Source organism: Gymnoscopelus microlampas (assembly GCF_963454915.1).
Source record: "Gymnoscopelus microlampas genome assembly, chromosome: 11".
NCBI classification, from domain to species: domain Eukaryota; kingdom Metazoa; phylum Chordata; class Actinopteri; order Myctophiformes; family Myctophidae; genus Gymnoscopelus; species Gymnoscopelus microlampas.
In genome coordinates this window covers 4,150,356-4,176,721 of record NC_139948.1, presented here as the reverse complement: position 1 = coordinate 4,176,721, position 26,366 = coordinate 4,150,356, and the positions used below count along the sequence as shown (strand labels likewise).

General features: G+C 41.1%; 2 protein-coding genes across 2 annotated transcripts; both read left to right on the top strand.

Moving 5' to 3' along the window:
- Positions 1 to 6,852: 6,852 nt before the first annotated feature.
- On the top strand, positions 6,853 to 17,662 carry st6galnac2 (ST6 (alpha-N-acetyl-neuraminyl-2,3-beta-galactosyl-1,3)-N-acetylgalactosaminide alpha-2,6-sialyltransferase 2; the record flags this gene model as incomplete). The annotated part of the gene is made up of 8 exons (XM_084072094.1): positions 6,853 to 6,936; positions 7,834 to 8,005; positions 10,262 to 10,424; positions 12,323 to 12,461; positions 13,583 to 13,686; positions 14,833 to 14,913; positions 15,841 to 15,943; positions 17,483 to 17,662. Exons 1-8 carry the CDS (start codon positions 6,934 to 6,936, stop codon positions 17,660 to 17,662), a joined length of 945 nt encoding a protein of 314 aa, XP_083928220.1. The 5' UTR covers positions 6,853 to 6,933.
- A 1,960-nt stretch (positions 17,663 to 19,622) lies between these two features.
- LOC311055827 (E3 ubiquitin-protein ligase TRIM39-like) lies at positions 19,623 to 25,321 on the top strand (the record flags this gene model as incomplete). The annotated part of the gene is made up of 2 exons (XM_084072093.1): positions 19,623 to 21,125; positions 24,317 to 25,321. Exons 1-2 carry the CDS (start codon positions 19,746 to 19,748, stop codon positions 25,319 to 25,321), a joined length of 2,385 nt encoding a protein of 794 aa, XP_083928219.1. The 5' UTR covers positions 19,623 to 19,745.
- Between the last annotated feature and the right edge of the window lie 1,045 nt (positions 25,322 to 26,366).

Here is a 26,366-nt window from a genome sequence, read left to right as displayed (position 1 = left end):
TCTTAAGTTAACTAGAAACAAAATGTCTTTTTTAATTTGATGTGTGCCTGCAGCTCGCCACGTCTGTGCAACCTTGTGTTCGAGAGGTAGGGTCAAATAAATTATTATAGTGGGGCGGGGGGGGATTGCCATTTGACCATTACATTACAGTCATTTAGCAGACGCTTTTATCCAAAGCGACTTACAATAGACCATATTCACACGGCGGCCATGTTTCTATGAAGTCAATGAAAGTAGCCACCCCGGGTGGCGGCACTTTCAATGTTAAATTCCGATATGGCCGCCGTGTGAATATGGTCTATAACTGCATTCACCATACATAGAGAACGAAACTACTAATCACCAGAAGTCTTAAGTGCATTCTCGTACCCTGCATTCTCAGTGCCGTGCTATGAGATTTTAGATCTGCCATTTTTTGAATTGCCAAAGAAATCTAAAAATGCCACAAATGCGTTCCAGGTCTTAATGGGTTAAAATGGCAGTAATCCTGTAATGTGATGAGTTACTTTTCTCAGAAGGTAATCCTGTAAGGTGAACGTTAAACCAACACGGTGCTGACTGACCATGACGTCTTGATGTTTTAATGAAGCTCTTCATCACCGCTGTGCGACCCACGGAGCCCGCGGGGTCTTCATCAACAGCTGGTTCTTCTGCACAGTGTGGAGGTAGGACTTCAGACAGGGCTTCATCTGGGAAACACAGGCTAACAGAAACTTTTTACATTGGTAGATCAGCCCTCATACACACAATGCTGCTTTTTTGATGCGTTCCCGGTCTTAAAAGGGTTAATACTAGAACTGCAACTACTATGAAGTCTATAGGCTCTATTCACAGCAGCCATATTATGGAAACATTCACAGGTGTTACCAATGATACTAATGAAGGCTCTGTTCCATTCTGGTCAAACAGAGTCAGGGTGCTGATATTGTGCATGTTGGCCCACTGGAAACACCAGTGGGTCTACAGTTGGGGTCCAGGGACCCTCATGGGTTTCCAAATGGCCCCTTACAGGTGTGTAACTCTTACGGGTCCATGTGGTTCTATTTGTACACTATCAGAGTTATGGGGGTCATGTAAACCACTGTGCTACACTAAATGGAACAGAGCCTTCATTAGTATCAGCATTGGTAACACCTGTGAATTTCTTCACACTATGGCTGCTGTGCAAAGCCATGCTAGGGAGAAAATGTACAAAATCGTGTTTAACTTTTGCTGCTCTTTTTTCCCTCTACACCTATAACTCTTTGCCAAAAATAGCCGATCTACAAGCTCGTAGATCTGCTATTTTTTGGCCAAAGTTCTCCTCAGAAAAGGGATACTAGGGTTCAAGTGGTTAAAGGAGAAAAAAAATTAATGTCACAAAGATTTGGGGGACCCCCTGGAGTAACTCTGAGGACCCCCTACAGGTCCCGGACCCCCTGTTGAAGACCCCTGAACTAAGGTATAGCAGCCCACTACAGAATTGAAGGCGGGGCTGTGTTCCCTGGTGGTGCATAATTGTGGGCCACTTTTCAGCATGACGGTATGGACAAAACATACTGTTCTGTTCAAATTAAATCATCCTTGAAGTTAAATGATTTTATTTCCGTGGACTTAAAAATCATTGTTTTATTTGATGGCCTTCCTGCCCTGGCATTTGGCCTTTGTGCCCTCAAAAAATGTACAACACCAAAGGCCAAGTGGCCTTTTACTCGGGAATGGTGTTTGCGGGGCTTGAATCTGCAACTAAGTGAAACCATCTTTCAGGGTGGAAATCTTCGACAACACTCCATGTCCCGTCTCCATGTAGACGGAGGAAACGGCAAAACGGGTGTGGTTGCCAGGTGTTGTGAAATAAATAAGCAGCCAGTTCTATGAAAACAAGCCCCAAAGAGGCGACTAGGCTACTTATACGTACATTAGCACTTTAAACCTATACTACAGTACATTGGCTATTTGAAAATAGCAGATCGGCTATTTTCACCAGATGGGGGTCTGCGAAGAAATACAATAATTTGACATGCACATGAGGGAACCTCTTATCTTTTATATAGTTTGAACGCAAATCGTCTCTTGGGGGTCCCTGGCACGGAACCTTTTTCAAATGGGGGTCCGTGGCCAAATGCATATTAATGTGGGGGTTAATGATCGACCCTTTGATCGATTGAATACTTTATTAACAGTTTGCAAATAGTACAGTGGTACGATTATACAATGGCGTTAAAAGGATAACACAAGAAATCCCTAAGGGCTTATTTCCATTGTGGTCCTGCGTACTTGTGAGCCACATAAAACATTGTTTTACCAAAATAGGTAACATTCACAACTGAAAACAACAAGCAAAACTGCCCTAGCCAGGTAGTTATCAACACCATCTAGATGTTGTGAACCTGTGTTTACATACCACTGTGCATGCATGCTCACGTGCGTGCGTATACACACACACACACACACACGCACACGCACACGCACACGCACACGCACACACACGCACACACATATATATCAGACACATAAGTCAGACACTGGAAGGACTGGAGTGTGTTGTTGACACAGTTGTAAAAAGCAATATGTCACCTGAGCTTAGTGTCTTAGTGACCCTTGACTGGTTGTGAACTTCATTCATTGTCGTGGGAACAGTGAACTGCACTGAAGACAAAAAACGACATGGGATTATGACAAATGTTTTTTCAAACACTCCCTTCAGACGGCAAGAATAATGAGAACAGCTTTCATGAAGCTCATTTTACTGGGTGTTACCATTTGTTTTATATTGACTATTATGTACGGTCAATACCACAGTAACACTGGCTTCGACCTTTCTCACAGGTAAGTGACCTACAGTATATAGTCTGTAAATTATCATAGACTCGTGGTAGATCTAGCCACTGGTGGAAGAAGTATATTTTTTTCTTAAGTAAAAGTAACAATACCACAATGTAGAAATACTCTGTTGCAAGTAAAAGTCTGTGTTCAAAATTTACTTGAGTAAGAGTACAAAAGTATTGACGTCAAAATAGACTTAACATTTCTAAAGTAAATGTGCTCATTATACAGAATGTCCCATTTCACAAGTTCATCATGTATAAACATTGCGACGCGTTGTGAGCTTGTAGATCGTCTATTTTCAAATAGCCAAAGTATATAGGGTTGACGTGGTTAATGTCTGTTTTGTAATAATATTCAAAATCTTCAAAGTAACTAGTAACTAAAGTTTTCAAATAATTGTAGTGAAGTAAAAGTACCTGGTATCTGTCTCTGAGATGTACTAAAATTGGAAATACTCCATTAAAAAAAAAATACGTCAAGATTGTACAGTACTTCATTACATGTACTTACACTTTACTGTTACTTTACACCACTGTATCTAGCTCACACTCTGCTATTGTATAGACATGACATAATAAATTGAGTCTGGTACAGTCAAGTGTGCTCAAAATGTAAAGCTGCAATCCATAACTTTTATGTACTTAAATTACTTAAACGCTCTAGACTTACGTGTGTGTGTGTGTGTGTGTGCATGCGTGCATGCGTGCGTGCGTGCGTGTGTGTGTGTGCGTGCGTGCGTGCGTTGGGGGGTGGTCCTGTTGTCATGACAACAGTGGGACATGCAGGTATAGCTACAGGACATGGTGCACTGCACTCACTCAGGTTTGTGGGTCAAACAGTTTGCGTTTGCAGCAGTTCTCAGCTTACCAATATTTGGCCTCCTGTTACAGTTGTGTTCTGTAGCCTACTGTATATAGGTGATTTCACTGGCCACTTCAAGGGAATGTATTTCAGAGCTGTAATAGGCTCTATACACAGCAGCAATAGTATCACTTCCTTCACAGGTGTTACCAATGATACTAATGAAGGCTCTGTTCCATTTAGTGTAGCACACTGTAGTTCAAAGACTTTTTCATTTCCACGACCCCCATAACTCTGAGAGTGTACAAATGGAACCAAATGGACTCTTACGGGTCCATTTGGTTCCATTTGTACACACCCGCAAGGGGCCATTTGGAACCCCCTCAAGGAACCATGAGGGTCCCTGGACCCCAATTTTAGAACCACTGGTGTAGCAGAGTGTTTCCAGTCAGCCAACATGTACAGTATCAGCACCCTGACTCTGTTTGACCAGAATGGAACAGAGCCTTCATTAGTATCATTGGTAACACCTGTGAATTTCTTCACACTATGGCTGCTGCAAAGCCATGCTAGGGAGAAGAAATGCACCCAGAGATTGCAGCTGTTACAAAACGTATGGTCTCTGGCACAATGTGAAAATGAGGCAGAGGCTGTATAGCGAGGCTACCGTAATAGATACTGAGATATAAGCCTTAATTACTTCCTAACCTTTCTACCTGCTCGTCTGCAGTGGTGGAAAAAGTACAAAATTGTTTTACTCGAGTAAAAGTATCAATACCTCAATGTAAAAATACTCTGTAAAAGGCATCTGTTCAAAATGTTACTTGAGTGAAAGTACAAAAGTATTGGCATCAAAACATACTTCAAGTACCAAAATTAAGTGTACTAAAATGTTTGAAAATAGCAGATCTACAAGCTCACGACGCGTCGTGAGCTTGGCTATTTTCAAATAGCCTATGTATAAAATAGGGCTAAAGTAGTAGCCGGAAATGTAGACGGCATACCGGGGGCAGTATGGGTTAGCGTCCCAGGCTGTGTCTTCTGTGAGGAAGAAGCCCAACAAACCCACGGTGAGGCCTTTAGGAGGGCCATTCCAGCAAACCGCAAGTGGAGCTAATACCATTAGACGGCCCAATCTAGTGGTATCGGCCCAAGGAACCATCACGCCAGATGGAAATGTTTGGATCGGGGCGGTGCACCGGATTTGGCGCAGCGCTCAGGTCCTGGACCTGGTGAGACGACGGAGGAGCCCGGCCAGAAGACAACCCACAGAGCCTAGTCCCTCCACGTCCCAGAGCCTCCCCGTGTTCAGGCAGAGTAGTTCCGAAGAAGCGGACTGAGTGGCCCTGTCTTTCCCTATAGGACTGACCGTGGGTAGCTACCTGGGATGTAAGTTGGGGCTTGATCAACCCCGGCTGGGTCACCTGGGCGAGGGTGTATGTTGCGAGACCCGAAACACCCTATGACCCCAGGCTACAACACTGATGATACATCCCAGGTGCATCCATGTGATGTATTCTTTGTAGTGATTTAAGTATACAGTACTTAAGTAAATGTACCTAGTTACTTTACACCACTGCTCATCTGTACAGGCAACAATGCCTTACAGGTGGTCAATATACATTTTAATGAAGTTGTTAAATTGTGATATTATCAAACATATCAGACCGTCCACATTTCCCAAAAAGGAAATGCATGTAATTCAGTCAGACCACAAGCAGGGATAAATCCTCCCAGTAAATCCAACCCTGCTTATAGGAGAACTTTGAACGGAAACCTTAAAAGTCAGCTGCTTCTCAGGTGATTCTCAGTATAAAAGTATGGAATTGCCACAAATAAAACTTCCTGTGGAGTTTTGAAGGTGCAATATTGGCAAATCATTGACAACATCTAAGACCAATGCACATTTCTGCTCCCTGTCTGCCCTCCTCTGAGGACAAATGAGTTCATTTAAACACGATTTCAACTCTTTTTCTTTTTTATTAATGCAACAAGAACAATGGCTTATATTTCAGCATGCTAACTTTCCAGGAGAAAAAGGCTGTAATTTTCTGAATCTACAGCCTGCAGTTTAGTCTGGAATCCCCATCGATGACGTCATTGGTAGGCAGGTTTCTGAACTGTCCATAGCCCACCAATGGGAGCAATGGTGCCATCTTAAGTATGCCCATTTTTCAATATTTTATACTTCTAAATCTCAGAGGCAAATATTATACTTTCCAAACCTGTAACTTAGTTTGAAAACTAACTTACAGGTTTCTTTGTATATTTAGATTATTATTACAAAACACCCATTAACACCACTTAAAGGGGAATTTTGGACGTTGTGTGATATCTTAGGATGAATGGTACAGTAGAAAAATGTCGTAACTCCATCCCGTGTCCACCACAGCTTAAAACGTGCATAGAAAAGGTAAGAAAACCGTGGTCCAAAATTCCCCTTTAAGCTAGGGGTGGGGAACTTTGATGATGGAGAGGGCCACTATATTTCCACACTCACGCAGAGGGCCACATTGCATATACTGTCGGGCCATTCTATGTCACACAAAAGTAGCAAAAATAGCAGATCCACAAGTTCAAATCTGCTATTTTTGCTATTTTTTTAATGAAAATCTGAAATTATTTTTGCTATTTTTGAATTGGAATCCTGTAAAGTAACATTTTTATTTAATTTCAAATGCATTTAGTTATACTTATGTTAACTTTATGAACTTAGATACAAATACTTTGGAAAATAACATTTTAATACTAGTCATTAAGCTACTTATATACTGTAGACTGAAGTAATTAAAGCGGTTCATGTTTGCATGCTTGGAATTGGAACAGCTGAAATCAATAATATATCAGTATTCCGATATTAACCTGCGGGCCGCATTAAGTGAAATGGGCCGCCAGTTGCCCATGTGTGACTTAAGCTCTATTTTATAGGCTACGTTGTATAATAAAACATTTCCAACAGCCTCTCAACATTTGCAGATCTGCTATTTTCCAAAACATTTGACCAATCTTAAATGTCTGAGTACTTTTACGTTTAGTACTTTGATGCCATACTTTTTTTGTATTGGAAAGATTTGAATACAGGACTTTTACGTGTAAACAGAGTCATTTTATATTGTGGTATTTCTGCTTTTACTTAAGTAAAACACATCGGAGTACTTCTTCCATCACTGGTTATAACTAGCATTGATAATCAGCATCTCTCATCTCCAAATAACATGCTAGTTATTCTCCACTTTGAGTCAGCAGAATGCCTTTGGCAGCAGTTGGACTGAGGATGTTGAAGGAGAGAGTGTTTGGAAGCTCACCACAGCAACACAACAGTACATGGTAGGGTGGTTAAATTTTCTGTCAACCCATTAAGACCGGGAACACATCCGTGTAACCACTAAAACCATTAGTTTATACTTTGGCTATTCAAAAATAGCAGATGTACAAGCTCATAGCACGGAACCGAGTGCCGCGCTATGAGCTTGTAGATCTGCTATTTTTGAAAAATCGTGAAAATGTGTCAAAATATATATTTTCGAAAGCAAACATTTGTAACTCAAATCTTTGCTTCTGAGGGGGGGGGGGGGGTTCCCTGGCCAAATACATATCATTTTGGGTGGTCCTTGACATGAAAAAAGTTTGAGGGACACTGATATTATAGCAACTTAAGTTATTTTTTAAACTGTTGTTTAGAAGACATTAGAATCCCCATAAGCAACGATTTGAGTTATATATGTTCCCTTTAAAAAATGTATATTCAAAGATTTGCACACATTTTCAAGATTTTTCAAAAATACCAGATCTACAGTACAAGCTCGCTGCTCTGAGCTCGTATATCTACAAAGTAACTAAACTAGTTTTCAAATAATTGTAAATGGACCTGTAAGGGTCCATTTGGTTCCATTTGTACACTCTCAGAGTTATGGGAGTCGTGGAAATGAAAAAGTCTGATAACTACAGTGTGCTACTCTAAATGGAACAGAGCCTTCATTAGTATCATTGGTAACACCTGTGAAAAAACAAAAATGGGAAATACTCCATTAAAGTAACAATTCCTCAAAAGTGTACTTAAGTACGGTACTTAAGTAAATGTACTTTTTAGTTACTTTTACACCACTGTACGCGACCCAACCACTAGGCCATCGGCGCCCCGCAAACAAACAACAATTAAAGCTGCCAATGACACACGTGTGCATAAAGTATTGACTCGATGGACCTCTCTCTCCTGCTCTTCAGACAGAAGGACGCTGCTCTTTGAGGAAGGCGGTACGCAGGGATCAGCAGTTGAGACGACACTTCAACTTCTCAGTGCCCGTTCTGCAGTGGGCCGGAAGCTTCCACAAGTCTGCCTGGCAGAGACTGGGCAACCACGCACCTCCCTATGGGTGGAAGGGCATGTCTGTGAACGGTATACACTCAAAAACCCAATGCTCTTTACCTGTGTCTCTGAATGGTACCAGTGGTTATCAACCTTGTCTGGCCTTCAGAGCATTTTCAGAGCTTGTTTATTTTGGTGATGAATCAATCAAATCCGGCTTGGATAAAAATACTATAAAGTTCATATTTAACACAATGACAACTCATTTTTCAAGGTTTCAAAGATAACATACCGTGACCATTTTTTGTCTCCACGAGGCCAAAAGGCATGGCGAGAGAGTATGTTTTGCACCCTGTCCGTCCGTCCGTGTGTCCTTCTGTCTGTGAACAGCTAATCTCTCCGGCACCGTTGGCCCGGTCGCTGCGAAACTGTGCACACACACTCCCTGGATGCCAATTCAGAACCTCTGCCCCAAATTTTTCAGATCAGCCTGTCATAGTGCCACCATGACGCTTGACTTTTGCAAAACCTTTTTTTTATTTTACTCCTACAGATTTTGTCCAAACATCATGCAAATCGGTAGACAGTACACCATCCTGATTGGCTAATATTGACTTCCAAAGTTTGCAGGATTGGTTTGTTTGGAACAAAATGCCTCAAATCATGAACGCATGAATTTCCGTGAACTTTTGCACGCACATTCCCACTAGGCAGAGGAAGAAATGCCAACCTTTTCACATTGGCCTATTATAGCGCCACCAAGAAGCCATAATAACCTACCTGAACTGGCAGAGACCTGTGCTCCGAGGAGCACTTTTTCTAGTTTGTTTTTGCATCGTTCTATCTATGTATCTTTTGATATATTTTTTATATTATCTATACCAGTAGTTCTCAACCTTTTACATTTAGTTTGACTCGGTTCCACGGATAGATATTGTGAAAATAGCCGATCTACAAGCTCACGATGCCTTGCGTTGTTAGCTTTCTTAGATTATTTTGGCCAATTGTTTGATCAGTTTTCATATAACAGTTTGTTGATTACTGTTGATGCAGTAATGCTCTTTTTTCATATAATTTCTTCTTTTTTTTGGTATTAAAAAGGTCTTAAAAGTCCTTAAACTGTCACTTTACTGTCATCTGGGGACCCCCCAAAAATCATGTGGGGGCCCCACTTGCAATATCCTCACGGCCCAGTGGTTGGCCTCGGCCCACAGGTTGAGAACCACTGATAACTAAAACTAATGGGCCCGATTCACTAGGCTGTTTACACCCATATTTTGAGTGCAAACAGCTTTATGGTCTTAAATGGGGGTGAGGAGCAATGCAAAGAATCTTCCATATGAACGCACCTCTGACCTTCAGGCAATTGATTGATTGATTGATTGATTGATTGATTGATTGATTGATTGATTGATTGATTGATTGATTGATGTACTTTATTTAGTAAGACATGAGAACAACAGTACATGGAAGTACAAATTCGCAATACAGGGTCTACTAAACTGGAAGACTCATAAAGCACTGGGCTTGTTTCAAATGAGATCCCCATGCACACAAATCATGATGACATATAAGAGACAGACAGATATACACTACTATAGAATGTCATACAATCAGTTTACAGGTTACTGGTATGGAGAGTGAAAAATATGTACAAAAGAAGAAAGAGAGAGGGGGTAGGTTAGGTTAGGACATGGGGTAGGTTAGGACTTGGACAGGGGCCATTTTTCAATTGCAGCCTCCTGAAGGTGTATCTTTAGGGCAGTTTTGAAAGTGAGTAGAGTTTTACACTCCTTTACTCCATTAGGTAGGGCATTCCACATTTTTGATGAATAGCATGAGAACGAGTTCATTCCCTTTGTTGAGCCAAATCTGGATTGAACATGATTTGTGGAGCTGCCTCTGGTGTTATGATCATGGACTTGATTAACATTTTGGAAGTATTTTGACAAATACAGGGGGATCCCAATGTTGTGGTGTGATCTTGAAGACCAGGCCCATAGCAAGTTGCTGTACTCTGTCCTCAACCCTAAGCCATCCAATCCTAGCAAAATGAGCATGGGTTAGATGGGTTTTGTGATTGAGGCCAAGAAGTAGCCTTACAAGTTTGTTTTAGGATGTTTGGAGCCTTGTTTTTGACGAACAACTGTGATCCGCACATATCATGGATTTACAAACCCCTTTTGTGGTTAGATAAAATACACCCTCCTTTAGTCACTTTATTTACACGTTATTTACACTGATATTTACGACCAGCCTAGTGAATCGGGCCCAATGTTCTTTATGTCTCTGAATGGTAAACTCAAACTTCAAGTTTGTCTTTGTGTTTTTCTGTGATGTTTTCAGTTGTTCGATCCAGCCTGGCCCTTCTGAACAGCTCTGTCAGTAGTGTTCTGTTTGAGCGCCCCCTACAGGAGCAGTGTGTGCGCTGTGCAGTGGTCGGCAATGGTGGCATCCTCAGGGGATCCAAGCAAGGACACGCCATAGACAGCCATGATGTAGTCTTTAGGTAGGTACATATTACAGTGTTTCATAGACAGCCATGATGTAGTCTTTAGGTAGGTACATATTACAATGTTTCATAGACGGCCATGATTTAGTCTTTAGGTAGCCTATGTACTATGTACCTTTTTCATTATAAGGGCCCCCAGTTTGATATGCATTAGGCCACAGACCGCCATAAAAAAAAAATGTAAGCGATCATAGCCACTTCTACATTTTTTGATTTTGATTTGATTTATTTTTGTGTTAAATGTCATGCTGGAAGGAAGCCCAGCCTATAAAGACTTACAGGACTCTTTTACATTTCATTTGACATGAACAATGAACCGACATGATAATTCACAAACAATGATCAAATTAACTATAATGAACTAAAACACTCAAGCGTCATACTGTACATGTCATTACATCAGATAAAGGAACCCTCAAATCGTCATACAGAGTACAATAAAACATAACATGGAATTCATTTTCGACATCTTTCAGGTCACATACATTGCATAATTATTCTTTTTTCTTCTGCCACAGCTGAGAACCAACCTACCTCAATAGCAATTAGAGGCAGAATACCAGTTCTCAGCTGAGCACACAATGACCGCTGGTTTCTGGGTAAAAAGGGTTTGACATAGGGCTCAGTACCAAAACACTGCTTAATCTGGACATATGATCTACGTTTTGGCTTAGATGTCGTATGACCATTTATCTTTGTAATTACAACATGTTTTTGTTACAACAAACCACATTATGAAAGATTTAAGCCAAATCTGCCTCTTTGAGAATACATCTGTATAAGTACGGCATAAACAGCTGCATTTCATTGCAACCTAGCTCTGGACCAGAGCTAATTGCAACCCTAGAGGGAGAGAGACAGCAGCATGCCTGATGTTTAATTAGCAGTATTTGCAACCCCTGGGTGTGAGGCACCACTTCCTTAACACTGGGTGTGACTTTTTTTTTTTTTTTTTTTGGCCCCAATCTACAGTGTAAAACCATCAGTATTTATGATGGACACTTACCATTTTGTTCAATAAGGACATAAGGGTCCATTTAATAATGTATTTTATTTATAATGCACTTTACATTTGAAAAATCTCAAAGTGCTACAATAGGCAGTTGCATAAAAAGAAACATTACACCATTAAAAACATCTGAGAAACTAAAACAAAACAATTAAAACATGGGGGCATAAGCTTAGGGGTATAACCAGGAAGTTGGTGTTTGAAGAGCGGAGGTTGCGGGTCGAGGGTTGTAGGGAGACTAGTTCCTCAAGGTATAGGAGCCCTGGTGTAGAGATAGTAGTGTGATGGGCAGCCATGATTTAGTCTGTAGTTAGGCACATACCAGCACTAGTATGTACAGTATATGCAGTGAATGTCGCAGTGACTTTGACCTTTGACCACCAAATTCTAACCAGCTCATCCTTGAGTATAAAATGGGTATTAAATGTGACGATGCGTTTGCGTCAACACTTTTGTTTTTGCAAATATAATTATATCTATTATATATTTTTTATCTATAAATTCAAGTATAAATGAACCTTGTGAAGCATGTAAGTTATGTAATGTAAGTTTTTTTTGTGAATAAAATTTAATTTTGGTCGATCTGTATGGTGGAGTATGTTAATACTCCCATAATACTCCATAATATTCCACCATCACTTCTTATACTTCTTATAAGTATAAGTTGTATTTGGTCTCCCTGTTCTTGTGTCTACGTTTGACATGACCTTTGACACAGTCCTGTTTCTGGTTTGACACAAAATTCACCCCTGAGCAAGCAAGCAGGCAGGGTCTATTAGCTCAGTGGTAAAAAAAAATATCAGTATTTGCACAACCTGGGTTCAAATCTGGGGTACAACAGTGCAGCTTTAAGCATATTGATAACTAAATGTGTTTTTTTTTATAGAGTTAATGGGGCTGTGACCAAGGCCTTTGAAGAAGACGTGGGGACAAAGACTTCCTTCTATGGTTTCACCACCAACACAATGAAACATTCACTCATGTTATACCACACGGAGGGATTCACCAAGGTTCCACAGGGGCCCGTACGTCCATTCTAGAGCCACCACACCCATGTATGGGTTTGGCCCACATATTAGTGGTTCTCAAAGTGGGGTCCTGGGGACCCCCAGGGGTCCTTAACCCATTAAGACCTGGAACGCATCTGTGTCACTTTAGATTTCTTTGGCTATTCAAAAATCTTGAAAAAAAAAATTTTCCCCAAAAAACTGTTAGGATTTAGAAAAAAAAATTAAGAATCGCCTCAGGTTTTAATGGGTTAAGGGGGTTCCAGGGGGTCCCCAGCAAGTTTAGTTGACATATATCATCAAATTGAGTTTAATCACTTTAACCATTGAGCTATTTGAGAATAGCTGAGCTTCTAGATCTACTATTTTCAAACAATCTATTTAAAAAAAAACTTTTAACAACACAAATATTGTATGGGGGCATTGCTATATGCTGTATCGGCTATTATTTGACTTATCTGATGACATATGCATGCATACGTATGTGTAATTATACGGCAGCAGTTGTATCGCACATTATGAACTTGTAGATCTGCTATATTTCAAATAGCCGATGCATGTAGGTTTAAAGTGGTCAAACTGATTTTGATGCTGTACGAGGTATAACTCATTTTGCCGGGAACTCCCTGGAACCCCCTCAAGGACCCCTGGGGGTCCGCGGACCCCACTTTGAGAGCCTCTGCCTTAAGTGATGTTATCGGAACATTGGGAATTGGCTCTATGCACAGCAGCCATATTGGGAATGAATTGGGCCCCTTCCTTACTTCCTTCACAGGTGTTACCAATGATGCTAATTAAGGCTCTGTTCCATTTAGTGTGGCATAGTGGTTGTCTTATTTTCAAGGACCCCCATAACTCTGAGAGTGTACAAATCCACACCCACCATAAGGGGCCATTTGGGAACCAAAATGTAGTGTTTCTAGTGAGCCAACATGCACGATATCAGCACCCTGACCAGAATGGAACAGAGCCTTCATTAGCATCATTGGTAACACCTGTGAAGGAAGTAAGAAGAGGCCCAATTTCTTTCCAATATGGCTGCTCTGCATATATAGAGCCTATTATTAATATTATTTCTTTATTTTGTCTTCACCGAACCGAGTCATTGGGTCAAATGGTCTTTCCATGTCAACATGCAGGAGGTGCGATACATCTTCATCCCCTCAAACCTCAGAGACTACGTGATGATGACAGCTGCTCTTCAGGGCCTCACCGTCACCTCTGGTGAAGACGCTGGGGACAGGTGCGGCCGTTCATTATGGGTGTAAACTCTCACCATTTTCAGTAATGTACCCTTTTTTTACCACATGAACATAGTATTCTGGGGTGAAATGAAAATATCAAATCTACAAGCTTGTATAGATCGGCATTTTTTTTTCCAAAGAGATTTGGTGTAGAGGGAAAGAAGGAGAAGGGAAAGTATAAAGCCCTGGGTCATCTAAGTATACAGGATTTTTGTGTTGTGTAGTTGTCCCTTGTGGCCTGTAGATGGCAGTGTATCCTTAGTAAAGTTTGGAACAATTACACATGTCATTTCTGACAACAAGACATTGATTTGTATACTTCTATATTTTGCCAAATAGATATTCATTGATTTCACACTCTTGCTCTGTATTATTATGATGATGATGATTTTTTTTTTCTTGCTTCATTCCTGGCCTTGTGCCTTGTTTCTTAGTGCTATTGCACCGAAGTCTGACATAATTTACTCAACCTGGGTCATGGTTTATTTCCCCATTCAGAATTCCCATAGACTTGTTTTTTTCTTTACTATTATTTTTTTTTATCCCACGATTTTGTAACCCTTATTTTTCACCCGGTGCCAATTTTCGAAGTGATCCTGGGCACTACACTCCCCTCACCATGAGAGCATGAGAGCCAACTGACCTTCTTGTCCCCTGACAGGGGGGAGTTTCCCTGGTTGGACGTAGCGCGTGGAAGGAACACGTTATTCCAACCAGTTCCCTTCCAGTAGAACAGGGTTACTACATGTTTTTGTAGACTTGTTTAATATCACACCAAATAATGTGTTCCAAAAATAAAACAAAAGATCCCAGTGGTTTGACTCATATGGATATGAAGCATCAACTGACGGCGAGAAAACGCTAATGTTACCACTGCCTAATTAGATACATTTTCGCCAGAAACAGACTGTATCAAATATAATTGACTGACTATCATAAACGAGAGCCACCTCCCTGACAATATCGCCGGGACAGTTTGTTTATTTTTGGACCACAATTCTTATATGAGACAATTCTAAAATGGCCCAATGTTATTCTCCATAGAGAAATTACTTTGATGACCCAGGGGATGAACGAGTGAGGTCAGGACTTCAGTACTCTATATTTCTACATTCTTATGTAACCAGGCCGTTTCCTTCCAACAGGCCCTGGAGGTATTTTGGGTATAAACCTCCTGAGTACTTCAAGATGATCCACCCAGATTTTATTACATATGTGACACAAAGGTAAAGAACAGCTGTGGTCAATCAGAGAGAGAGAGAGAGAGAGAGAGAGAGAGAGAGAGAGAGAGAGAGAGAGAGAGAGAGAGAGAGAGAGAGAGAGAGAGAGAGAGAGAGAGAGAGAGAGAGAGAGAGAGAGAGAGAGAGAGAGAGAGAGAGAGAGAGAGAGAGACACACACACATAGCTACATAGTCTAATGCTTGTATATAAGATATAAACATATATTGTCACTGTTGGGTGGAATATTCAGGAAATGGAACACAGAGCCTGATCCAATGTAGCTAATAGTTATATAAGCTCTTGTTCAGTAACAGGGGACTCTCCAGCAATTTTTAATAAACAGAAAATACATTTTCAGGTCGGGATACACATTTTATCAAATCAGGAGAAAGAGCAGCACAAACTCCATTTTTCAGCTTAATATGTCCTGCTCTATACCTGACTTTGTCCGTGTTCACCGTCAACGTTCTGATTGGTCAGACCCGTCAACGTTCTGATTGATCAGACCCGTCAACAAAGTGATTGGTCAAGCTTCACGTGACACATGGCTATAAACACATTATAAACACATATCGATGACATAATGTATCAAAGGCGCCGCTACCTTCACACAGGGTGTGATTTTTAAATTCCATTTTCACTTGTTTATCCTGTATCCTGTATGAAATATCTCTCCTGATTGGGTAAAATTGGTATCCTGGGGTATTTTTGGTTTACTATATAGCTGGAGAGTCAGGGAGATAATATCCGATATGAAAATAAAATGTCACTTTTACACCCCTTTAATACTTTTCTTTTGGGTTAAATATTTACAAAACCCACAGACAGACGTAACACACTGTTTTCGCTACTTTTGAGCAACAATGTCATACTAACTACAAAGTATACAATAGTTAATTTATGAAAAAACATAAGAAATCTTGATTCCCGAGGTTCCTGAAGTCTCCCCTACAGAGGTACGGCAGGACAGGCCACCTGTACATGCCCAGCACTGGAGCACTGATGCTGATGATGGCCCTGCACACCTGTGACCAGGTCAGTCTTTTACACTACTAGTTTTACTATAGTGACCTGGGGCCAGTTGCACCACCTCACACTAAGTTCAAACGTAGCCTAGTTATATTTCTTTGGCTATTGAAAAATAGCAGATCTACAAGCTCATAGCGCGGCACCGAGTGCGGCGCTATGAGCTTGTAGATCTGCCATTTAAAAAAAAAAATTATCCTTTTTTGCAAATCTTTAAATATATATATTTTAAAAAATATATATATTTAAGGATTTGCACACATTTGGTGCAACTGGCTCCTGGAGCCAGTTGCACCAAAACCTCACCCCACTAAACCTCACACTACATTCAAACTTAGCCTAGTTATAGCTTAAAGGAGTTCACCCAAAAGATGACTTATTTTCTATCAATTACACACCCCATGAAGCCTTGATTTCATGGATTTATTTTTGTTTTTGTGGCATTCCTAAGACAATAATTTGATGACCGTGTGTTAGGGCTTTCACCAACTAGTCGACTAGTCGATTAGTCGACTAGTATAACCACTAGTCGACCTTGTTGGTACTAGTCGAATAGTTGAAAATGTATTTATTTTTTATTTATTTAATTTTTAATGCTATAGTAATGGCCCATCTTACTATTATTATTATCCTCCTGACTTTATTTTTTATCAAAAGGGGGTCAAAAGCATGCCCAATAAAAGCCTATTATTGGGAAATGAGGATCCTTGGAGACGCTGCTGTGGTGCTGTGCTGCTGTGCCAGAAGCGCTTCCCTTAAAACGCCATAAGAATAAGGGCAGGAGGATAATAATAATAGTAATATAGTAGTAGGATGGTATTAAAACAGTGCCACCCCAAAAAAAAAAAAAAAAGAAGTTTTTTTTTCTTTTTTCTTTTTTGTAATTTTTTTTTTTTTAATTTAAATTTCGACTAGTCGACTACCACTGGGTCAAATTAGTCGACCTGTAAAAATCTCTAGTCGTGAAAGCCCTACTGTGTGTATTTCCGGTAGGAGACACAAATAATCTACTTTGTGTCTCCTACCGGATACATTAGCCGGTAGGAGACGGGAATCAAATTATTAGCTTAGGAATGCGACAAAAACAAAAAAGAATCTATGGATTCAAGGCTTCATAGGGTGTGCAATTGATAGTAAAATTGATAGTAAATAAGTCATTTTTTGGGTGAACTCCTCCTTTAATCCAGTAATTCTGGGGACGCATCTCTGTCATTTTAGATTTCTTTGGCTATTCAAAAATAGCAGATATACGAGCTCATTGCACAGCACCGAGTGCCGCGCTATGAGCTTGTAGATCTGCTATTTTTTGAAAAATCGTGAAAATGTGTGCAAATCTCTAAATATATATATATTTTTAAAAATATATATATTTAAAGATTTGCAAAAAAAACACATTTAAAAAAAAATGTATATCTATAACTAGGCTAAGTTTGAACTTAGTTTGAGGTGGTGCAACTGGCCCCAGGTCATCAGTCTACACTACTAGTTCTACTAAAACCACTGTTCTACACCCACATCTATCTATCTATCTATCTATCTTCCTGTTAGGTGTCTGCTTATGGTTTCATAACCAGCAACTACGCAGACTTTTCGGACCACTACTATGACTCTGTGAAGAGACCTCTGGTGTTCTTCGCAAACCATGACATGAAGATGGAGAGCTGGCTGTGGGACGTCCTGGACCACAAACAAGTCCTCCGCTTGTACAAGAGGGCAGGGGGGAGCTGACCTAGCCTGGCATGGCCAGACTAATATCATTGCGTGGATATTAGTCTGGAGTCTCTGTGTGGATCCTGCATTTCCGAGGGGCAAATAAAAAAAATGCCTCTGGTGATAAACTCGCCCCATATTTGCATACTGGGCCCTGATTGGTCCCTCACAACTTCGGAGGGAGAGAAATAGGCTCTATGCACAGCAGCCATATTGGACAGAAATTGGATCCCTTCCTTGCTTCCTTCACAGGTGTTACCAATGACACTAATGAAGGCTCTGTTCCATTTAGTGTAGCATAGTGGTTCTCAAACTTTTTAATTTCAAGGACCCCCATAACTCTGAGAGTGTACAAATGGAACCAAATGGACCCTCGAGTTACACCCTCTCAAGGAACCATGAGGGTCCCTGGACCACACTTTGAGACCCACTAGTATTTCTAGTGAGTCAACATGCACAATATCAGCACCCTGACTCTGTTTGACCAGAATGGAACAGAGCCTTCATTAGTATCATTGGTAACACCTGTGTTTTTCTCCAAAATGGCTGCTGTGCATAGAGCCTATTCAATCTCTATTGAGAGGGGCCAGACCTAATCTGGCGAGTGCACTTTCTTTTTTGCAATGGTAGATTTGTCTGGAACCAGGCTACTGACCAACAGTGGTAGAAGAAGTACTCAGATATTTTACTTAAGTAAAATTAGCAATACCACACTATAAAAAATACTCAACTGAAAGGCCTGTGGTCAAAATGTTACTTGAGTAAAAGTACAAAAGTATTGGCATCAAAATACACTTAAAGTACTAAAAGTAAAAGTACTAAAATGTTTGAAAGTAGCAAATCTACAAGCTCACAAGGGATCGCATCGCGACGCGTTGTGAGCAAAATGTAGTAACTCGGAGGACCCCCTAGGGGTCCCTGATCCCCTGTTGAAGGCCCATGTTCTCGGGCAGTGGTTCTCAACCTGTTCTATCCTGTTCTCAAGAAAGAAAAGGAAAAGACCATTAATTGCATCAAAAGTAATTAACAAACTATACAATAAAAGCTGCACAAACATTGGCCAAATTGACAAATAATATAAGAAAGAGATCAAAGTTGTGAAAATAGCCGATCTGCAAGCTTCACGTGGTGTTGTGAGCTTGTAGATCTTCTATTTTCACAATTTTTATCTGTGGAACCGAGTCAAACTAAATGTGATGCCTCAACTCCTATAATTCCAAGTGCTTGTCAGTGGGGGTCCCCAGTTCAAATAAGATTATTTTGGGGGGTTGCAGCCTGAAAAGGTTGAGAACCAATGCTAGGGCATACAGTACATATTTACCAGATATTATCATTCGGCTGTCCATAATACTTGAATTTAAAATGACAAATCATGACATACTGTATATAAATAATTTTACATTATTTGTCTTTTAATACTTGTATTTTTGTTTAATTAAATTAGTTGCTCGTCTGAGAGCGTAAGCTTGTGTGTGTTTAATGCTTTTCAAACTGTTTTCAAGATGCCTTTGGGTTGATAATTGTCATGTGTGCGTGCGTGCGTGCGTGCGTGCGTGCGTGTGTGTGTGTGTGTGTGTGACTGTGTGTGTGTGTGTGTGTGTGTGTGTGTGTGTGTGTGTGTGTGTGTGTGTGTGTGTGTGTGTGTGTGTGTGTGTGTGTGTGTGTGTGTGTGTGCGTGCGTGCGTGCGTGCGTGCGTGCGTGCGTGTGTGTGTGTGTGTGTGTGTGAACTTTGCAACACTTCTGCAGTGTGCCAAAGCACCGCCCCTATCAGATCAGCAGACAGAAGCAGGAAACAGAAACTTACAGCACACTCCTCACTGTCGGCACACACACACAGACAGAGACAGACGATAACATTCCCCTTCAGATCAAACACAGAACTTCTAGTGAGGAGGACAGACTGTATTCCCACAGTTACAGGAGGGAATACTGACCCAGACCACTGGAACCTGCTGCTGACTCTGTCAGCTGACTTTAACAAGATTCAAAGTGAAAGTAAACTTCAGCCTTCAGGGAACATTGTAGAGGAGGGAGTGTTACCACCACTGACTGGCTTATTTCCTTTATTGAGCAGTGTTTGTTGCTTCATTCAAGGACAAAATGGCATCCAAGTCGTTTTTTTCAGAAGAGGATTTTTCCTGTCCTGTGTGTCATGACATCTTTAAAGATCCTGTTCTCCTGTCATGTAGCCACAGCTTCTGTAAAGCCTGTCTGCAGGAATGGTGGAGAGAGAAGGTAATAAAGGAATGTCCAGTTTGTAAGGAGAGACATTCAGTGGATCCACCCAGAAACCTGGCTCTTAAGAACCTGTGTGAGGCCTTCATACAGGAGAGACATCAGAGAGCTTCAACAGGGTCTGAGGTTCTCTGCAGTCTGCATGCTGAGAAACTCAAACTGTTCTGTCTGGAATGTCAACAGCCAGCGTGTTTTGTGTGTCGAGATTCTAAGAAACACATCAACCACAGTTTCAGACCCGTCGATGAAGCTGCACTGGATCACAAGGAGAAAGTCCAGAAATTACTGAAGCCTTTACAGGAGAAACTGGAGGTCTTTAATAAAGTTAAAACAAACTGTGATCAAACAGCAGAACACATTAAGGTCCGGGCCCGGCACACAGAGATGCAGATGAAGGAACAGTTTAAGAAGATTCATCAGTTTCTACAAGAGGAAGAGGAGGCCAGGATCACTGTACTGAGGGAGGAAGAGCAGCAGAAGAGTCAGATGATGAAGGAGAAGATTGAGGGTCTGAACAGAGACATATCAACCCTTTCAGACACAATCAGAATCATAGAGGAGGATCTGAGAGCTGAACCCATCTCATTCCTGCAGAACTACAAGACCACAGTGGAAAGAGTCCAGTTCACACTGCAGGACCCACAGCTGGTCTCAGGAGCACTGATAGACAAGGCCAAACACCTTAAGAACCTGACCTTCAGAGTCTGGGACAAAATGAAGGACATTATCTCCTACACTCCTGTCATTCTGGACCCCAACACTGCCAATCCACATCTCATCCTGTCTGATGATCTGACCGGTGTGAGATTTGGAGAGAGACAGCAGCTTCCTGACAACCCAGAGAGGTTTGACCATTGGCACAGTGTCCTGGGTTCTGAGGGCTTTAACTCAGGGACTCACAGCTGGGATGTTGATGTTGGAGACATTACAACCTGGTGGCTGGGTGTGTTAGCAGAGTCTTATCAGAGGAAGGGTACGAGCCGGGGTCAACACTGGAGCATTTTGTTATCTGCAGGTAAATACACTGCATTCTCCCAACCAGGGTCAGACACTGTTCTCTCAGTGAAGCAGAACCCCAAGAAGATCAGAGTCCAGCTGGACTGGAACAAAGGAAAGCTGTCATTCTCTGATCCTGATACTAACACACACTTACACACCTTCACACACACTTTCACTGACACACTCTTTCCATACATTAACAATGTTAATGTTCTCCCTCTTAAGATATCACCATGGAAGATCAGTGTAACTCTGCAACCACGTAGTTAAAGATGATGATGATGATGACAAAGACAAACTATAGGGCATAGCAGTGGCGGCCATTCTCTGGTTCCACTCCAAAATAGTCAATGCATTTTCCCCATTGACATTTCCAAAAATATTGATATCAATTATTTTAAGTCTAGAATCAAGCCATCCAGGGTCCTGGTGAATCATGACCATAAAACGTTTGATTCTGTGAAAAAAAACTTTTTGAAAACAAAGGGTATTTATTAAATATAGTATATCATATAATAATAATTATTATTATTACTCTCCGCAGGAGAGTATTGTTTTCACTTTCTAAATATGACACACCGATTGGTCAAGCCTCACGTGACACGTGACAATACGGTGAAATACTGTATAAATACATGGCGTCACTTTGACAGTGTCTCTGCCACTGTCAAAGTGAGGTAAGACAGGAACCATCACGAAATGGCTGCATGGCTGATACATAATTGGCAGATAGGACAGATAGGACACTTATATAGACAGGAGGGATATGACACTTACACAGACGGATAGGACACTTACAGTACACAGACAGGACGGATAGGACACTTATACAGACAGGACGGATAGGACACTTATACAGACAGGACGGATAGGACACTTATACAGACAGGACGGATAGAACACTTACACAGACAGGACGGATAGGACACTTACATAGACAGGAGGGATATGACACTTACACAGACAGGACGGATAGGACACTTACAGTATACAGACAGGACGGATAGGACACTTACAGTATACAGACAGGACGGATAGGACACTTATACAGACAGGAGGGATAGGACACTTACACAGACAGGAGGGATAGGACACTTACATAGACAGGACGGATAGGACACTTATACAGACAAGACGGATAGGACACTTATACAGACGGATAGGACACTTATACAGACAGGACGGATCGGACACTTATACAGACAGGATGGATAGGACAGTTAGAACATAAGAATTAGAACATTCCCAACATTCCCAACACAAGTCTGGTAAGAGTGAGGTAAGACAGGAACAATCACGAAATGGTTGAGAAATGGCGGATACTGTAACAATTGGATAGGACACTTACACAGACAGGAAGGATAGGACACTTACACAGACAGGACGGATAGGACACTTACATAGACAGGACGGATAGGACACTTATACAGACAGGAGGGATAGGACACTTATACAGATAGAACATTCCCAACATTCCCAACAGCGGAGAGTTGTGCTCCGAGGAGCACTTTTTCTAGTTTATTTTTTTAATCACAGAAAAAAATGTTTTATGGTCATGATTCACCCTGGATAGCTTGATTCTAGGCTTAAATGTATCGATATAAATATTTCTGGAAATCTCAATGGGACAAATGCATTGACTACTTTGGAGTGGAACCAGAAAATGGCTGCCACTGGCTATGCCCTATTGAGTCTTTATATAATGTTGCTCGAGGGCAGATGAACCTGTTGATGTCATCTGTGATGTCATGAACATATCTATGATGGTGATGTCATGCTATGGATCATATCTACTGTATATATTCAATAATCAATAATCTTAAATATAACTTTAAATAATCTTAAATATGATCTTTTAATATTTTCACCTGTATCCTATCATTCTATTGTGAGGACATGTATCGCATGTTTTACATAGGGCTTTTGCAAGGACAATGAGTTGACCCATAGAACAAATGGGAAGTTGTACATCAGATTTTCACGTCCTCACAAAATAGAACAAAAAGATTCAAGAAAAGAATCAGCAGCGTAATCCTCTAACGACACCCAATTCTCTCTCCTGTTCTCAAGAAAGAAAAGGACCATTATATTACTTGCATCAAAAGTAATCAACAAACTATACAATAAAAGCTGCTCAAACATTGGCCAAATTGACAAATAATATATATAAGAAAGAGGAAACAATGTGAGAATAGCCAATCTGCAAGCTCGCAACACGATGAGTTGTGCGCTTGTAGATCTGCTATTTTCTATTTATTTGTCTGTGGAACCGAGTCAAACTCAATGCCTCAACTCCTATAATTCCAAGTGCTTGTCAGTGTGGGGGGTCCCCAGTTCAAATAGGATTATTTTGGGGGGTCGTTGCCTTAAAAGGTTGAGAACCACTGCTGGGGCATACAGTACATATTTCCCAGATATTATCATTTGGCTGTCCATAATACTTTAAATTAAGTATTGTATATAATATGACAAATCATGACTTGATGTATCATACTGTATATAACAAATTGTACATATTTGTCTTTTAATACTTTTTTTTATTTGTGTTTGATTAAATGATGTGTTTGTCTAAGAGCGTATAAGCTTGTGTGCATGCTTGTGCGTGTGTTTAATGCTTTTCAAACTGTTTTCAAAATGGCTTTGGGTTGATAATTGTCATTATTGTCATGCTAACATTAACATCAATACATCTTTGTAAAAACATGCAGAGAAGGAACCTCATCCATAGCCACCTAGTCTGAATAATCAGCTCAAATCTATCTAGTGGTCATTGTGATCAACTACAGGTGTTATGCTGAATTTACACCAGCAGGTATTTCACTTCTGCGTTCTGAGAAAGAGTTGAGGTTCAATGTATTGTCTATGGAGAGACCGCTGCTTTCATCACTGCAGCAGGAGGCAGAGCCAGCAGTTCAACTGTGCTTCAGTGGCGACCTTCATGTTATATTCTACAGCAGTGGTTCTCAGAGTGGGGTCCGGGGACCCCCAGGGGTCCTTGAGGGGCTTCTAGGGGGTCCCCAGCTAAATTTCTTAATAGAGCACCAAAATTAGTTGAGCCTTTTAACCCTATTTATACTTTGGCTATTTGATAATAGTTGATCTACAAGCTCACAACACATTGTATTGTGACACCGTGTGAGCTTGTAGATCGGCTAGAATTTGGGGGTCCTTGACATGAATACGTTTGAGAACCACTGTTTTACATAATATAACAAGAAACTGAACAACAAACTGCTCCTGAAGAGCAGGCAGGTGACGTACATGGCTGCCTCCGCCGAAAAGGGTTAATGTGAGGCCTGCTTTGTAATGCACTTTGAATGGTCAAAGTCCAATCTGAGAGCATAAAGACATCACTCTCTCTATCATTCTCTGTCTATATGATATGTAATAAAATAATAATGATCTGCAACGAGAGTTTATATTAAACTTTATTTTAGGAGAGGGAGACAACGGACAGAGAACTTAAGGATTGTAGCTTTGTGGACAACAGAGATAAAGTTAAAACAAACTGTGATCAAACAGCAGAACACATTAAGGTCCGGGCCCGGCACACAGAGATGCAGATGAAGGAACAGTTTAAGAAGATTCATCAGTTTCTACAAGAGGAAGAGGAGGCCAGGATCACTGTACTGAGGGAGGAAGAGCAGCAGAAGAGTCAGATGATGAAGGAGAAGATTGAGGGTCTGAACAGAGACATATCAACCCTTTCAGACACAATCAGAATCATAGAGGAGGATCTGAGAGCTGAACCCATCTCATTCCTGCAGAACTACAAGACCACAGTGGAAAGAGTCCAGTTCACACTGCAGGACCCACAGCTGGTCTCAGGAGCACTGATAGACAAGGCCAAACACCTTAAGAACCTGACCTTCAGAGTCTGGGACAAAATGAAGGACATTATCTCCTACACTCCTGTCATTCTGGACCCCAACACTGCCAATCCACATCTCATCCTGTCTGATGATCTGACCGGTGTGAGATTTGGAGAGAGACAGCAGCTTCCTGACAACCCAGAGAGGTTTGACCATTGGCACAGTGTCCTGGGTTCTGAGGGCTTTAACTCAGGGACTCACAGCTGGGATGTTGATGTTGGAGACATTACAACCTGGTGGCTGGGTGTGTTAGCAGAGTCTTATCAGAGGAAGGGTACGAGCCGGGGTCAACACTGGAGCATTTTGTTATCTGCAGGTAAATACACTGCATTCTCCCAACCAGGGTCAGACACTGTTCTCTCAGTGAAGCAGAACCCCAAGAAGATCAGAGTCCAGCTGGACTGGAACAAAGGAAAGCTGTCATTCTCTGATCCTGATACTAACACACACTTACACACCTTCACACACACTTTCACTGACACACTCTTTCCATACATTAACAATGTTAATGTTCTCCCTCTTAAGATATCACCATGGAAGATCAGTGTAACTCTGCAACCACGTAGTTAAAGATGATGATGATGATGACAAAGACAAACTATAGGGCATAGCAGTGGCGGCCATTCTCTGGTTCCACTCCAAAATAGTCAATGCATTTTCCCCATTGACATTTCCAAAAATATTGATATCAATTATTTTAAGTCTAGAATCAAGCCATCCAGGGTCCTGGTGAATCATGACCATAAAACGTTTGATTCTGTGAAAAAAAACTTTTTGAAAACAAAGGGTATTTATTAAATATAGTATATCATATAATAATAATTATTATTATTACTCTCCGCAGGAGAGTATTGTTTTCACTTTCTAAATATGACACACCGATTGGTCAAGCCTCACGTGACACGTGACAATACGGTGAAATACTGTATAAATACATGGCGTCACTTTGACAGTGTCTCTGCCACTGTCAAAGTGAGGTAAGACAGGAACCATCACGAAATGGCTGCATGGCTGATACATAATTGGCAGATAGGACAGATAGGACACTTATATAGACAGGAGGGATATGACACTTACACAGACGGATAGGACACTTACAGTACACAGACAGGACGGATAGGACACTTATACAGACAGGACGGATAGGACACTTATACAGACAGGACGGATAGGACACTTATACAGACAGGACGGATAGAACACTTACACAGACAGGACGGATAGGACACTTACATAGACAGGAGGGATATGACACTTACACAGACAGGACGGATAGGACACTTACAGTATACAGACAGGACGGATAGGACACTTACAGTATACAGACAGGACGGATAGGACACTTATACAGACAGGAGGGATAGGACACTTACACAGACAGGAGGGATAGGACACTTACATAGACAGGACGGATAGGACACTTATACAGACAAGACGGATAGGACACTTATACAGACGGATAGGACACTTATACAGACAGGACGGATCGGACACTTATACAGACAGGATGGATAGGACAGTTAGAACATAAGAATTAGAACATTCCCAACATTCCCAACACAAGTCTGGTAAGAGTGAGGTAAGACAGGAACAATCACGAAATGGTTGAGAAATG